The 15,913-nt window shown below is 49.3% G+C and overlaps 1 protein-coding gene across 1 annotated transcript; it reads left to right on the forward strand.

The window, feature by feature from the left end:
* Positions 1-4,364: 4,364 nt before the first annotated feature.
* Positions 4,365-13,412, forward strand: UCMA (upper zone of growth plate and cartilage matrix associated). The gene is made up of 5 exons (XM_007460900.1): positions 4,365-4,422; positions 4,740-4,805; positions 4,890-4,985; positions 8,300-8,398; positions 13,315-13,412. The coding sequence occupies exons 1-5, from the start codon at positions 4,365-4,367 to the stop codon at positions 13,410-13,412; spliced, it is 417 nt and encodes a 138-aa protein (XP_007460962.1).
* Positions 13,413-15,913: the final 2,501 nt, after the last annotated feature.

The raw sequence follows: 15,913 nt of genomic DNA on the forward strand, positions 1-15,913 counted from the left end.
CAGAGGGCAAAAATGCTATCTCCTTTGGTGTGAGATAGAAGTGCTATCTCCTTTGGTGCTTTCATTTCAAAAACATGATTCCCAGGTGCTGGAGAAAGACACTTCCTGGCTTGAATGTCTGGCAAGAGGTTAGAAGATTTGCATACATTTCAAAGGTGCAGGGTAAGAATTTACAAGCGCACATTTTCTAAATTAAATGTTCTTACAAAAGGGAGGTCAGGGGCTTACAGTCAGAAAGAAACCTGTCTAAAGTTCAGTCAAACTGAGGGAAACATGAAGGCCATCTTGGTTGCCCTCTAAGACAATCCACAAATGGACCACAGAATTCATGTCTGCTGCTTGAGAAGGACCCTGAACCCAGTGATACATAAACTTGGAAATTTCAGGTCCCTGGGTACGTACCTTCTTATGAATAGCCCATTGAAGTGAGCTCATAAATGTTTTCCTTTAATGCCCCCACCCCAGAGTATTTTCCTTGATTAATGTTTATTGAAACATTTATGCATCAGTTCGGTGCCAGAGACCATCTCAGGTATGAACAAGGTGGAAACTCCTCCTCAAAGAGACCTCCCAGCATTGAAGGAGACAGACAAGTAAATGAACATCTTAGTTATAATGTGAGAGTTCCTCAGAAGTTAAACATGGAGTTACCATATGTTCCAACAATTCTACACCTAGGTATCCACCCAACAGAAATGAAAACATATGCCCACAAAAAAACATGCACAAGAATGTTCACAGCACCATTATTTATAATAGCCAAAAGGGAGATACAACCCAAATGCCCATCAACCAATGAATGGATAAATAAAATATGGTATATCTGCACAACATGGCATTATTTAGCAATAAGAAGGAATGAAGTATGGATGCACGCTACAACATGGATGACCCTTGAACACTGTATTTGAAGTGAAAGAAGTCAGTCACAAAAGCCACGTAGGGTATGATTCCATTTAGGTGAAATGTCCAGAAGAGGCAAATCCATAGAGACAGAAAGCAGATTAGTGGTAGCCCAGGGCTTTGAGAGTTGGGGAAAATGAGGAGTGACTGCTAATGCGTATGGAATTTCTTTTTGGGGGTGATGAAAGTGTTCTAAAATTGACTGTGGGGATGGGATAGTATATTCACAAAATTACGGTTGTGGGAAAATGAGAAGAACACTGGATTTGACATCAGAAGACCTGGTTTGAATCCACAGATCACTGGACTTGATTTGTCCAATGACACACCCCTTGAACTTTCTCTGTTTTCTCCACCTCACAGAATGATCTTACCATCCATCCACCCAGTTATCCAAACTAAAAACTCAGGAGCCACCTGAAATGCACACCTCCCAATCCATCACTCCCTTGAGCTAATTAGTCATCAAGTCTCACTGATTCTATTTCTTCAATCGTTTTAAATATCTGTCCTCTCCTTTCCTGAGCTTCACTTGGACGAATGCAACAGCCTCCTATAAGTGTCTCCACTGTAGTCTAATCCCTCTCACCCTCCACATCACGGGTGTGGTGTTCCTAAAAAAAACCCTCATGTCACTTCCCTGCTCAAAATCATTCAATGGTTTATTATTGTGTCATGAGAGCAAACACATATACAACGGTCTGTGCATGCCAGGCACTGCTGTAAGAACCATGGATGCATTTTCTCCAATCCTCATATCAATCTGTGTGACAGAGGAGGGAATTGGGCGCAGAGAGGTAAAATGACTTGCCCAAGGCCATGCAGCTGGTTCAGTCCAGAGCTGGGGCTGAACTGGGGGACTGGCCATGGGATATGTGCTTACAGCTGTCATACTAGTCTCACAAGGATGGATGCCAGACACCTTACACTGTGACCTAGGCCCTGGCTACCTCCAGCCCCTCCGTGTGCTCCTGTGCTCTGCTATTGCTCATTGCCTGCAATTTCTCAAAAGGTCTTCATTTCTCTGGGCCCTTTGACAATGCCTTCCGTCTAACCGGGCTCTGGAAACCCTCATCTTTCAAGCTTCATCTCGGCCATCAGTGCTTCTTTAAAGTCTTCCTGACCTTCCCCCAACCCCCATGACCCCTATAGATGAGTATCCTGAAGCTGTTTCCATATTGTGTAATATACGTGTATGTACACGTTTTTGTTGTTTAATATTTATATATTTGGTTGCGCTGGGTCTTAGTTACGGCAGGTGGGCTCTTTAGTAGTGGCATGTGAACTCTTAGTTGCGGCATGCGTGTAGGATCTAGTTCCCTGACCAGGGATCGAACCCGGGCCCCCTGCATTGGGAGTGTGGAGTCTCAACCACTGCGCCACCAGGGAAGTACCCTATACACGTGTTTTTGTAATAGCTTTTTTGAGATGTTGATCACATACCATGCAATTCACCCACGTAAAGTGTACAATTCAATGGGTTTTAGTATATTCATAAAATTATAGTTCCATTAGAATCATGCTTTTGCCTTGAGGTGGGTGGCTTGTTATACTCTGGGGTATGATGTCACGAGGAGGCCACCTCTGCAGCACAGCCAGGTGCAGTGAGCAGCCCCAGAGGTGGGCAAGCTGAAGGTGCAAAATGAAAGAGGGTGGGAAGTGTAGACACCAAAGGGTCTAGAGGGAGAGAAAGCTCTGGAAGAACTGATTATACTTTGACACCAGCCATGGCCAGACCATTCCTTGGAGCACATCAGTGTAGCCGATAGAAATCTCAGGCCACCAGCCGTGGTATGTAAGAAATGTAAGCTTGTATTTCCAGAACAAAGCTTACACCGCATTGCAAGCTTCCATCCTCCATTCAGTGAATTCTGGATCTCCTGCCCTTTTCTTCTGGGCTGGGTCTGAGAGAACTTCCTAGGGCTTGAGATTCTTCCCTAAGCCTTTCTGCGTGGACAGTGGATGCACAGTGTCCGACCTGAGGCGGAAGGTACTTTGGAAACGTTGGGCAGATTTACTAAAAGCTGGTGAGCGTGTGACTAGCACAGGTGCCTGGCTTAGAGTAGGTGTTCGATAAATATTCATGGTTGAAATGAATGGAACTAAAAAAGGCAGCAAGAAGAATTAGTGTATCAAGGATGTCACAGGTATTTCACACACCCACTTTCTCACCCACAAGTCCCATCAACATCGCTCTGTCTCCTGGCCCTTCCCTCTTTCAAGTGACAGCTAGTCAACCTGACAGATGAATCCTTGCTGATGTGTCCTCATGGGTACTGCCCCTCCTGGGTTGATCATGCAGAACCCACCTGCACCTGGTTAAGTGAGGTCAGTCAGTGTTGAAGGGGAGCCCTCTGTGTGCTCACAGCCACCGAGGGCTGGCAGAGGTGTCAGTCGCACTTCCCTCCACCGGAAAACAACCCATTTATTTTGTTTGCTGTGCCTTGCTTATTTTTCTGCTATTAACATTCTTTTCCTGCCAATGGTCCAAGTACATGTGGGATGTTACTACGTGTCTAATGAAAGGGGAGCTTCATGTGGGTGGGTCTAGGGATGGTCAGTATTAGGACAATTCTAAACCATGCCCAAAGGCAACTCTTTGGATGGTTCAAAATACATGACAGTGTCAAGAACAAAGCTCCTAAGGGACTGGGTTCTGATGGCCCCGTAGGGCTCGGATTCCATCAGCATTCCCATTTCTGGGAATGCATTTCCTCCCCTACACGGGGTGTGCCCTGAGAAGCGTGCCCAGGGGAGGGGCTCTTTACACACTGTGCTCCGCCTCTCTCCCGTGGAAGGCTGACTGCCTCTCTTTCTCGAAGTCTTGAAAGGGCTCTGGGGCCCCAGGCCAAGCAAGGGGTCTGTGCTTTGCTTGACAGTGAGCATCAGCTGGGGACACATGTCTGTCGGAATGGCCCACGTGTCCATGCCACAGTCACACTAAGGGGGGCTCTTCCAGCCTTTACGGTCCCTCCTGGCCTGACAGCTGAGTCGAAGTCCCCCATTGAGCGCCCCCCCACCGCCCCCCGCATGCTTCAGCTTCCAAGACTAGAGTCCCCACCTCCCCTGAAGCAGATGCCAGGGGCTCTTTGAAATTTGCCCTTGGTCTTTGGGATCCTGACTCTGAGGCTGGGCATTCCAATAGCAACTCCTTGGGTGCGGATCTTGGAAAGGCCACTTCAGAACTGTCCTGGCTGAGGCTCCGATGACAGACTCTGCTTCTGTGTGGTTTGCAAGGTGCCAGAAACATCTCCGGTGCTCTGGCAGGCGCGGCCAATGGAAGTCGTGGCCGGGACCCCTCCCACTCCCCCTCCCTGCCCCTCTCAGTGGCATCCCAGCCTCCTGCCTCTCTCTCTCTCTCCCTCCGGATCTGCCTGACACAGAAGTGAGGACCTGGCAGCCTCAGGATCTGTAGAACCCTGTGTCTGCAGTTCCCAGACAGAGCCTCGGCCTTTCCAAAGATGGCCTGGAGGCAGCTGTTCCTGATCTCCTGTCTCTCGGCCGTTGTGCTCCTGTCCAGTGAGTATGCGGAGGCCCCAGGATGGCCTTGGTGTTAGGTGAGGCTGCTCAGGTGGCCCAGGTAGAGGGGGTACCTACTGTTAAGAAGGCTGTACCTGGGTGTGTGTGTTTGTGTGTGTCTGTGTGTATAACACAACACAGTACAGAGAAACCAGCACGCCTGGTGGTTTCTTGGGGAAGTTGACTGTGTGGCTGGTATTTGAGGCATCCAGTCTCCAGGGCAAGTCACAGCCCTGGGAAAGACTGTCCCGGCCTGGCTCAGGGTGAGGGCTCCTTTTGGGGTGTGGCAGCCCTCACGCTGTGCTCTCGTCCCACAGTCCTGCGGGAGGGGACTGCTGTGGCGGTGGGCACCAGGCGGTTGGCAGGACAAGAGGTGCAGGAAGGTGAGTGCCGGGGCCACCCAGGGGGCTCCCGAGGTAGCCCTGGTGAGCATGTGCCGGTTGTGACCGGCTTCTCTCGGGTTTCAGGCGTGGAAGGGAAGATCTTCATGCAGGAATCAGATGCCTTGAATTTCCTCAAGAAGCGAGGCAAGCGGTCCCCCAAATCCCGAGAAGAGGTCAATGGTAAGGATGCTGTTGGCCTGCCTTCTGCTCTTGCCTTGTGTTCCTTCTCTCCCCCACAGTCAGCCGGGCGGCGGGCACCGCCAGGGACCAAGGGCTCAACCTAAGCCCTCGGGTCTTAGGGACTGCAGCTCTGAATTAGAAGTTACATCACATTCCCTCGACTGTAGGGCCACACTGAATGCACTTAACTGCTGGATTGCATCTCAATTTCTGACAGTTAAAAATGTTAAGGTCGGGGATGGGTGGCACTTCCCTGGCGGTCCAGCAGTTAAGACTCCCTGCTTCCACTGCAGGGGACACAGGTTCCATCCCTGGTCGGGGGACTAAGACCCTACATGCCGCGTAGCGAGGCCAAAAAAAAACATGTTAAGGGGAAAATCTATGTTCAGTGGAGAGGGGACACAATAGCTCAGTGTGTGCTTTCCGGGTAATTCATGGTGCACCCTACCGGCAAGACAGCAGCACCGTAAGCAGGGAGGAGGGCACATAGGACCGGGAACTGGAAATGTGGGTTTGGTGACAGCTTTGCTGCTAAGTGGCCTTGACCACTTCTTCTCCCTGGGCCCGTTTCCTTATTTATAAGCCCCTGAAAGAGTGGTGTTCAGCCAGCAATGTTTTTTTTTTTTTTTCTAGTTACTTTTTTAAAACACCTTTACTGGAGTATAATTGTTCTACAATGGTGTGTTAGTTTCTGCTGTATAACAAAGTGAGTCAACTATACATATACATATATCCCCATATCCCCTCCCTCTTGCGCCTCCCTCGCTCCCACCCTCCCTATCGCACCCATCTGGGTGGTCACAAAGCACCGAGCTGATCTCCCTGTGCTGTGCGGCTGCTTCCCACTAGCTATCTATTTTACATTTGGTAGTGTATATATGTCCACGCCACTCTCTCACTTCGTCCCAGCTTGCCCTTCCCCCTCCCCGTGTCCTCAAGTCCATTCTCTACATCTGCCAGCAGTGTTTTTAAAAGTCTTCACTTCCAATGCATTTGGGAGGCTTTTGAGCTCAGAAGTATGTCTCCTTCTCAGCCTGAAGTAGGCCCTGGTATCCCCTGCTTGGCAGAGACCCTCATTTCCATGACCTGCCGACTCTTGAAGGGATTTGAGTTCTCTGTCCTTGAACTAGATTCTTCCAAGGACTCAGCTCTGACAGACTCTGAATCCAAGGCTTGATTCATTACTTATGTGTCTGTCTGAATAAACCCTTTGTGCCTCTCAGCACACTCAGCAAGGTAACTTGCTCAGTGAAAAGAACAGGACTGTTTTCAAATGATGGGCAAGAAGTGAGATGAAAATGCTTGGAGATGAAATTCCCTTTTTTTTTTAAGTGGAGAAGTGCAACCACACTGGGAAAATCTCCAGGCCTCGCACAATTTGGGATTTAAAGGTTAGCAAGTGTCAAGAAACAGTGAAAAGACTGATGGAGTTTGGGCAGTTCTTGACGGAAATGAGAGAAGCAACCTTTTGGCAGACTCCCAGCGGGGAACGTGCAGGAATTTAAGAGGCAAATAGTTTCCATTCTCTAAGTGGATTCAGAACAATGAGATGCATGATTAAGCCAGAGGTCTGTAACCCAGGTTGGAAGCTCGGGGTTTCAGTCGTGGGAACCCAGGACAGCCTGGTGAACACCTAGGATGCACCTGAGTTAATCTATTGTTACCTGGTCAACTCCGGTGATGGGTAGAACAATGCCCAATTATGTCTGAGGTTCAGTAAAGGCAGGCAACACTTTGATAAACTTGAATCTGGAACCAGAAAACAGGCAATTCCTATCTCTAAGCTTCTGTCAGACTAAAGATGTAAAGGTGTGAGGGCAGAAATGGATGAACCTAGAAACTTATTTTACGTTGGAAAATCTAAAATCTAGAGAGGTTTTTTGAGGGGGGCTACATTAGAGCAGATAAGGGACAGCTGCACCTGCTGGTGAGATGTGACCTGGTAGGTCAGGTAAGGTTCCCTCTGGTAAGCTTCATGTTCAACAGCCAAGGAATGTTTACGTGTTCTCAGTGACAGTTTTCAGTTATCACTGGGGGTATTTCTCCAACCAGAGGTGTACCTTCAGCTTTATAATGTGAAACTGGGACTCATAAAAAAGTTTACAGCCAACTTTACTGGAATGCATTGCCTCACAAACTAAGGGATACCTGAGGTTGGTATTTTCATCATCAGGGAGCTCACCTGATCACCCCATATCCTGTACTAGTTATCTACTGCTGTGTAACAAATGAGCCCCAAATTTAGCAGCTTAAAACAACGAACATTTATTGTCTCAGTTTCTGGGGTCTAGGCCCAGCTTAGCTGGTGGCCTCAGGCTCAGGGTCTCTATGGGCTGTAGCCAAGGTATTGGCTGGGGCTGCATTCATTTCAAGGCCTGATTGGGAGAAGATTCGCTTTCAAGCTCACGCACATGGCTGTTGGCACACCTCAAGTCCTGCGGACTACTGGTCAAGGACACCAGTTCCTGCCATGAGTGGGCCTCTCCACAGGACAGCTTACAACATGGCAGCTGGCTTCCCTCCAAGCAAGAGCAAAAGTGAGAGATAGATAGACAGACAGACCGAGGAACCCAAGACGGAAGCCAGTCTTGTTTGTAACTTAATCTCAGAAGTCATATCCCATCACTTCTGTCATATTTTGCCCATTAGCAGTGAGCCACTAGGCCAATCCACACAAGGGGAGAGAATCACCTAAGGGCATGAATATCAGGATCATCTTAGATTCCCTGGACGACAGCCATCCTTATGCCCCATGGCAATTTCTATCACAGCAGCCATAATGCTGGGTGTAATTCATTTTCATATCTTTCTCCTTAAGTGGATCACAGGCCTCTTAGGCAGAGGGACAAAATCTTTCTTACTTGACTTTTTAATCCCAGTGCTTAGCATATATTCTGGCCATGATAGGAGTGCAAAGATGCTGAACGGACTTGCAGGTTAATTAATGTGAAATTAAGTTGGATTATTCCCTCATAGAATTCATTTCTATCATAAAATTCCTAGCTTCTAAGAGGCCCAGCATGCTTGGATACACCATTCATTTTACACCTGGAGCTAAATGGCTTCACCTTTGGGGGGGGTCTGTCCTCTCACTCACAAAACGAGGCAGTTGGATGGGATGCTCCCCCACGTCCCTCAGGTTTTAAAGTCTGTGTCAGGAGTGAACCATTTCAGTGAAGCCCCACTCTTAGCCCCTCACAAACAGCCCCTTCCGCACCTGATTAAGTTTCTCAAGCAGAATGATTAGTGTCCCCCTAAATGTGTGCGGCTGCCCCTATTCTTGGGGACAACTCTCGCCTCTTCCCCTCCCCCAGCGGAGAACAGGCAGAAACTGCAGACGGATGAGCTACGGAGAGAACATTACGAGGAACAAAGGAACGAGTTTGAGAACTTCGTGGAGGAGCAAAACGATGGTAAGAGCTCGTCGGCCAGTGACTTTGGGGAAGTGGAGCTTTGCAGGAGAACCATGTGATTTGCCTGTACTTATCCCTAAATTTTAGCTAAAGGAGGGAGGTAAGAGGAGGTCTACTTTCAATTCATATCTATGGGAGTCTCAGAAAAACAGGGAGAAAGTCACAAAAGGGGCTACAGAACTTGAGAAGAAATGGAAGAGGACAGAACACCACTGGCTTGGAGACTGTGGGGCTGGGGGAGTTTTTGGTTGATCGTATTTTCTCCTCCTACTTGGGTGTGTTCTGTCTTAGCACCTGCACTCCTGGCTTAGTTCCAGTTAGAGTTGAGTGGGGAGGATTTCAAACTCACTTTCAAGGGCCTTGGATTTCCATCAATGTCATGGCTCTAGGAACTGCCCATCCTGGAAAACCTAGGCCTTCATTTACCTAGTTATTATCATCAGCATCGGGTGACCAGTGGAAGCAAACCAGGACAAGTGAACGCAGAAGGCTCCGGTCATGGGGACCTGCTCTGTACCCTCCCCACCTCCAGCGTCAACATCTACAGCCCACAGGGCGGCTCCCCTCACCCAGAGCAAGTTTTTACGGGGTTTGCGTGTTCCCTCACCCAGGGGGCCGCGAGCGTCTTGTTTGCAAAGCCTTGACCTTTGCCTCTGTGTCTCTCACCAGACAGTCAGCACACCTCATCCCCACCCTCTGGCCTTGGGAGACAGGGCTCCAGCTTCCCCCCAGGAATGTTGGTTTCAACCAGGCCTCTGGGTGTGGGGGAAGGGGGAGGGGGAGGGAGGCTCTGTCTTTGAACCCCAGCCTCCCATGGGGGATGGGATTCCACTTGGTATCTATTAAGTGCCCTCAAGGGTCACCTATAGCAAAAAATCCATAGAGCAGGGTAATAGGGATCAGACCAGGCAGGCCAATGTGTGTTTTTATTCCTTTTTTGGTCTCTTCCGAAACTTCAAGATTGAAATGCTTCCTAGTAAGTTCCTGGATGCAGGTGAGCTTGGACATAAGACCCCAGTTAAGGTGACCTTTGTTAGAGAGAGTCTGCAATTTCAGTTCCCAAGCTGTCAACCCCTCGCTTGCCTGCTCTGGTGGATTTGGGAGGTAATATGCCCTTAGGGCACCTCTTAGTGGAAAGGACACCATCACCACGTATCAGGGGGCTGCAGGCCATGCCCATGGCCTTGCGGGTGGCACCTGGCTGAGCCCTGCAGACAGGTGTTGGGCAGGATCCCAGCAAATCAAACATCCTGGGGAAAGCTCAGACTGTTGTAATTCAGAGGCAAATACTTCTGTTAAAGATTTGTTTACCTTGGTGGACAGCTTGGGGAGAAGCATTTAAAAAATGAGAATGTGGCCTCTAAAATTCCTTCACTGTGTTTTTTTTAACTCATAGTATTTTTTTTTTTTTTGCGGTACGCGGGCCTCTCACTGTTGTGGCCTCTCCTGTTGTGGAGCACGGGCTCTGGACGCGCAGGCTCAGCGACCATGGCTCACGGGCCCAGCCGCTCGGCGGCATGTGGGATCCTCCCGGACTGGGGCACGAACTCATGTCCCCCGCATCGGCAGGCAGGCGGACTCTCAACCACTGCGCCACCAGGGAAGCCCCTAACTCATAGTAGTAAGAGCAGCATTTTATTTTGTGCATTTTTAAATGTTTCAGGCCCAAATCCCTAGCATCTGGATGAAAACCATTCCCTGTTTTCCCTCCCACGATGGATTAGGATGAGGGGTTAGGCTAGGCACCTGAGGGATGCCAGGTCCTCCACCAAAGACAGAGGAGACTAAGGTCAGGGGCCTCAGGCCTTGCCCATTGAGGAAGAGGCTGCAGGGCAGGGCACAGGCCTTCGGGGACTGTAGTGACAGCAGCCGTTGTCACTGGTTGAGCACTTGCCCTGCCAGACACTGTACTGAACCACATAATCCTTACAACCAGCATCTCAGGTCTTACAATTTCCGCTTTACAGTTTTAAAAACTCAGGCTTAGAAAGGATACATGAATAACCAAGGTGACGTAGGTAGAGAAGGATTTAAATGAAGGTGAGTTTGCCAGCAAAGCCCATGTTTTTGTACCGAAGGAAGACCAAATGCGTAGAGGTCTTGGAGAGGTTCTTCAATCCAAGGATTGGCCCATGAGGATGGAGGGAGGGAGGGGGTAATGCAGAGCGGCTCAGCGGGGGTTGCCCCCCCACCCCCACCCCAAACTTGATGAAAGAAGGAGAGGCAAAGAGGTGCAGGGGGTCCAGCCTGGCCGAGGGTAAACGCCGACAAAGGTGAAACTCACTTCAACTTCCCCCCTTCCCTTGCCTCTGCCCTGGAACAGACCATGCACAGAGGCCAGGTTGCCGGAAACCTCCACCGTAAGCAGCGCTCAGAGCCCTTCTCTGAGGTGCCCACATTCCCCGTCGGTCAGGACCCCGGGTTTGGTTAGCTCTCTTGATTGACAACGTCACCTATTCTCACAATACTGGGGAGCAGCGGATGATCGCTCTCTCCCCGAGGTACTTGCTGCATAAAAGCGAATGCTGATAGATACCACGGGTGACGGGAAGGAATTGGGTTTCCAGTGGAGGAATTTTAGGCAGGTGGTCTGAAGGGAGATTTCTGGACACCAGTGACCTTGCTGAGGGCCTGAAAACCACACCTTAGTCAAAGGCCCCTCTACCAACCCACCCAGGACACTGGCCCTTGTCTGGGGAAGTGGGAGGGGCGTGGTTAGAGTCTCACTCGGCTCTGTCATGGCTCCAGCTTGTAACTCTACTCAAAACCATCAACTTCAAGGCAAAAATAACTGAGTTCTGCCTCCAAAAGCTCAGGATAAACAGTGTTGAACTCCCACTTCTAAGGCCTACGTGGTAGCAGCCCAGGTCTGCTTCCACCTTCAAAGCCGGAAGCCCGGGTCAGGCCATCCCAGGCTGGCTGCACAACGCCTTGCCACAAGTGGTTTCTACAGGAAGGCTACAGTGTCCAGGCCTTGGGTCTTTACCAGCGAGACCTTCCCTTTGTCTAAATGAAATGGTCTAAGAAGAGTTCAGCATGACCTGGGAAGAAAAAATCAACTTTTATGTCAAAATCATGCTCTCAAGATTGGCCAAGGGTAGCTGCTCTACATGGCCTGAGAAAGGTCTGAATGGCCCAAGGCTAACAGCCTGGGCTGACTCTGAGCTCCAGGTTTCCTCTGAGGAACCAAGTCCCTAAGAGGATTCTCAGCACCCAGGGTAGCGCCGACCCCAAGCTCACATAGAAGGAAACATACCCAGCAGACATGGCTCCTGAACACCCCGTGGTCACAAGGGCCCTTCCTGTTGCGGGCACCTGGCTCTCACAGGTGCTAAGGACCATGGGGACACCCACTTCCTCCACATCCTGAAGCCACCAGGCTGTCCTGTTTGCCCAATGCCACAGAGGATGTGTGTCACTAGCACCAAGTCAGGGTCACAGGCTTTTTGGTGAAGCCCACATTTGAGAAAACAGGCAAGGAAGACATTTTGAGTTTTGAATCCTTGCTATTACCTTCTATTAACTTTCTATCCTCTCAACATTTTCTCCAAATACTCAAAAAAAAAATTGTGGTAAAATATCTAGAACACAAAATTTGCCACCTCACCTATTTTTAAGTGTACAATTCAGTGGCATTTAGTACATCCACAACCATCACCATTATTTATTTCCAAACCCCTTTAATCACCTCAAACAAACTTTGTATCCATTATGCATTAACTCCCCTCTCCCCACAGCCCTGGAAACCTCTAATATATTCTCTATCTGTACGAATTTGCCTATACTACATATTTCATAGAAGAGAAATCACATAATATTTGTCCTTTTGTGTCTGGTGTATTTCACTTGGCATGTTTCAAGGCTCATTCATGTTATAGCACATATCAGAATTTCATTCCTTTTTATGGCTGAATAATACATACAGACATATCTATACATTCCTGTCTGTCTGTCTATCTATCTATCTATTATCTTACAATCTATTCATCTATTCTTGTTTTAAGAACGGCTGGGTTAATGGTAATTCTGTTTAACTTTTTGAGGATGCTTTTTAAACACCGATAGCCTTGGGATATCTGCTCGCGCTTTAACGCGACAGTGAGTGTACCTAACAGTGAGTGACAGGCTGTCTTGAATTGGCATCAGGAGCCTAATTCTATAGCTTCACAAAGGTGTTATTCAGAAACATGTCTTATCAAAGACAGAAAAATCAGGACTTTCTTACTCATTAAAAACGCCCTTCTGCTCTTTTTAGCCTTTACTATGAAACATTTCAAACACATGGAGAAGTACATAGTATAACAAACTCTCATATAACCATCACCCAGAATCAGGGATTATCAAGATCTTCCTGCACTTGCTTCACCCACCCCTTTCCCCAGTTAGCTTTAAAAACATAACTTTATTTTTAAAGCTAAGAAACAGTAAGAAGGAACACCTTACTCATAATCCCATCACTCGAAATTGACAATCATTTCCATGAGTTTTTCAACAGTATGGTTTGCAGTCTATTTTTCTGCTGCTGTGATTTTGGATTCTGTCTTAGTTGGTGTGTCTCTGGGCCACTTTCTGCACGCGGCTCTTTGCCCTTCGCTGGCTGTACAGGGAAGGAACACTGAACTGAATGCAGGACCCCGATCTCTGCTCTCTTGGCAATCAGCTCTGTGACGCTCACCTATCTGGGCCCCATCTGTATTAAAATGAGGCCTTTAGATTCGGCATCCTCTCAGGCCCTTCCAGCTGGGATTCTATCTGTCATCCATGCACGCAGGCACAGTGGTTCATGTCACGTGTCACAGGCGGCGGCGGGGGCAGGGGGCTTTTGGGCGGCGGCGGGGGCAGGGGGCTTTTGGGCGGTGGCTGCCGCCAGATCAGAGCCCTCCATCCTCACACGACGACTTCATCTCTCGTCCCAGAACAGGAAGAGAGAAGCCGGGAGGCCATCGAGCAGTGGCGCCAGTGGCATAGTGACGGCCTGTACCCACCCTATCTCTACAACCGCCACCATATCTGACCTCAGCCCGATGCACCCAGAAGAATGGCACTTGACAAACCCGCCCACCCTCGGTATTCGGGCACCTCTTTTGCATACAAACAGGCCCCTTCCCAGGGCCTCAGCCTGGGGCCTTCTGTTCTCATGAATGGAAACGCCCTGGCTTGCGCTTCTGGGCAGGTGAATTTCTGAGGTGAGCCAAGGCCTGTGGGGCATCACCCCTATGGTGGTTTCCCACTGCTTCACCATGGTTCCCACAGTGAGACTCCTGGCCCATAGAACAATGAAAGAATCACAGTAGAGAGAAAAGACCACGTGTCTGCTTATAGTTTATGAATAAAAACGCTGAGTCAACGCTCTGTACCGTCTTCTTGAATTTCACACTGAGCCGCACCAGCTTGTCCCTCCCAGGTGACACTGAGCCTCTCCCGACTTGGGTGTCGGGAAGCTTGGACTCAGGAGCACTGCTCACTATTTCCGCAGCCTGTCTCAGCAGTCACGTGACTGGAAGGGACCTGCTAATGCAACTGTTTGGGAAAAACCAATCTCCAAAGCCCAGGTGCTTCTCATGTCTCTGAAAAAAGTCTTAAGGTTCAATGGTGGTTTCTTAATGGCATCACTCAGAGGCCAGGGTAAGAGCAAGGCCAGCTGTAACCAAAACTAGACAGCAGATAAGGTTTAGTTTTAGTATCATCTCCTTTTTCTTCATAGTATTAATTTGCTAGAGCTGCCATAACAAAGTGCCAGACCTGGGAGGCTTAAAACAATGAACATTTATTCTCTCACAGTTCTGGAGGTTAGAAGTCTGAAATCAAGGTGTGGGCAGGGCCACACGCCCTCCTAAGGCTCCAGGTGAGGGTCCTCCCTTGCCTCTTCCAGCTTCTGGGAGCTCAGCTGTTCCCTGGCTTGTGGCAGCGTCACTCCAGTCTCTGTCGTCACTGTCACTTGGCCTTTTCTCCCCATGTCTCCACACACTCTCCCCTCTGTGTTTCTGTGTCTCTTCTTATAAGGACAACAGTCATTGAGTTAAGGGCCCACCCTACCAGTCTCACTAACTTGATTATATCTGCAAAGACCCTATTTCTAAATAAGGTCAACACTCACAGGTCTCAGGGGTTAGACTTCTGCATATCTTTCTGGGGAAACAATTCCGCCCATAGCAGTGCCCTTTCTTCTGTCCCAAGGGCTCTGCCTTCCTGCCCCAGACTCTGCACGAGGCTGCTTCCAGCCTTGCTTCCAACTGCCTTCAGGAATTCCACACTAAGAACGCAGAAAACTCAAGAACAGCCTAAGTGGGCACCCCTGTGGGGTCAGCTCTTGAAGACAAAGCAGACTGTGGGTGAAGAATGAGCACCCACTCCTGGCCACCTCCCCGCCCCACTCCTGGGCCTTGTGCCTCCGCCTTGACTTGGGTCCCAGGCTGGCTGGTCCAGCCTGCTTTGGAGGCTGGGTTTCCAGAACAGTAAAGGGCAACTTTGTTTCGAGGAAAAGCTGCTCAACTGTAGTAAAATCCCCCACCAGAGGTGGAACAATTAACTAGATCTGGACACTGTGCAATGAATGCAAAGTAATTTTTTAAAACACTGGGATAAAATCTTTAAAAACATTTAGTGATCAAGCAATTATGCACATTCCAAGCCACCTCATGTAGAGCCAGCACTTTATCTGAAACCAGGTTGTCAGTGAACACCCCACCTACAAGATCCACGTTTTCCCACTGGCCAACCCCTGCCTTTGGGCCTGTCTTCAACAGACAGGCTCTTCAGGAAGCCCGCTGTCCCCCACGGCTCCCACTACAAGTACCAGGACCTTCAACTTAGAAGGTGATAGCAGTGGAAGAAACTGGCATGAAATAAAAACTCTGCAGGTGCCTCAATATTTCATTACTGTTTTTTCTTATTACCTGATGAGACTGAAATTATTTGGGAGGAATGAGTATTCCAAAGTTTTGGAGCGTAAAGCTGAACAGACCAAAACGGAGCTCTGCTATTTGTCCTCCATCTCTGTGATCTCTGGTTTACACTGAAGAAAACAGTCAGCTTGAGGGGAACATAGGTCAGAGATGGTCCTCTCTGAACTACAGGGCAGGAGCCTCACACACGCATCCCACCCGCTTCCTACCTCGCCCTTGAAAAGAGCAGAACAGGGAGCCTTAGCAAACGGGCCAGACAGACCCCCTGGTCCAGGGTCTGTGCTCTTGGGGTCGGGGCCCCTCATGGTACCCGGCCACACACACAGATGAGAAATTCTTGCTACATGTATGTAGGAATCACAGTGCCTCTGCTCAGCTCGGTTACTCGGAGAAGCGAGAGACAGGGTTGTCATGGGGCAGGTGCAAGTTCTGCTGACTGCTAGCTCAGGTCCTGAGTCAGGGCTGCCAGCTGCTGGGCCAGCAATCCAAGTGGGCCTGTGCTCTACCCGCATGAAATGCCCTCTTGGTTGACCAGCAGCCAGATGCCAAGCCAGAAGATCCAGCCCCTGACCCTTTAGGTTGGTAACCCCAACTGACGAGGGTGTGCGTG

This window comes from Lipotes vexillifer, unplaced genomic scaffold (genome assembly GCF_000442215.2).
Source record: "Lipotes vexillifer unplaced genomic scaffold, Lipotes_vexillifer_v1.1 scaffold534, whole genome shotgun sequence".
NCBI lineage: Eukaryota > Metazoa > Chordata > Mammalia > Artiodactyla > Lipotidae > Lipotes > Lipotes vexillifer.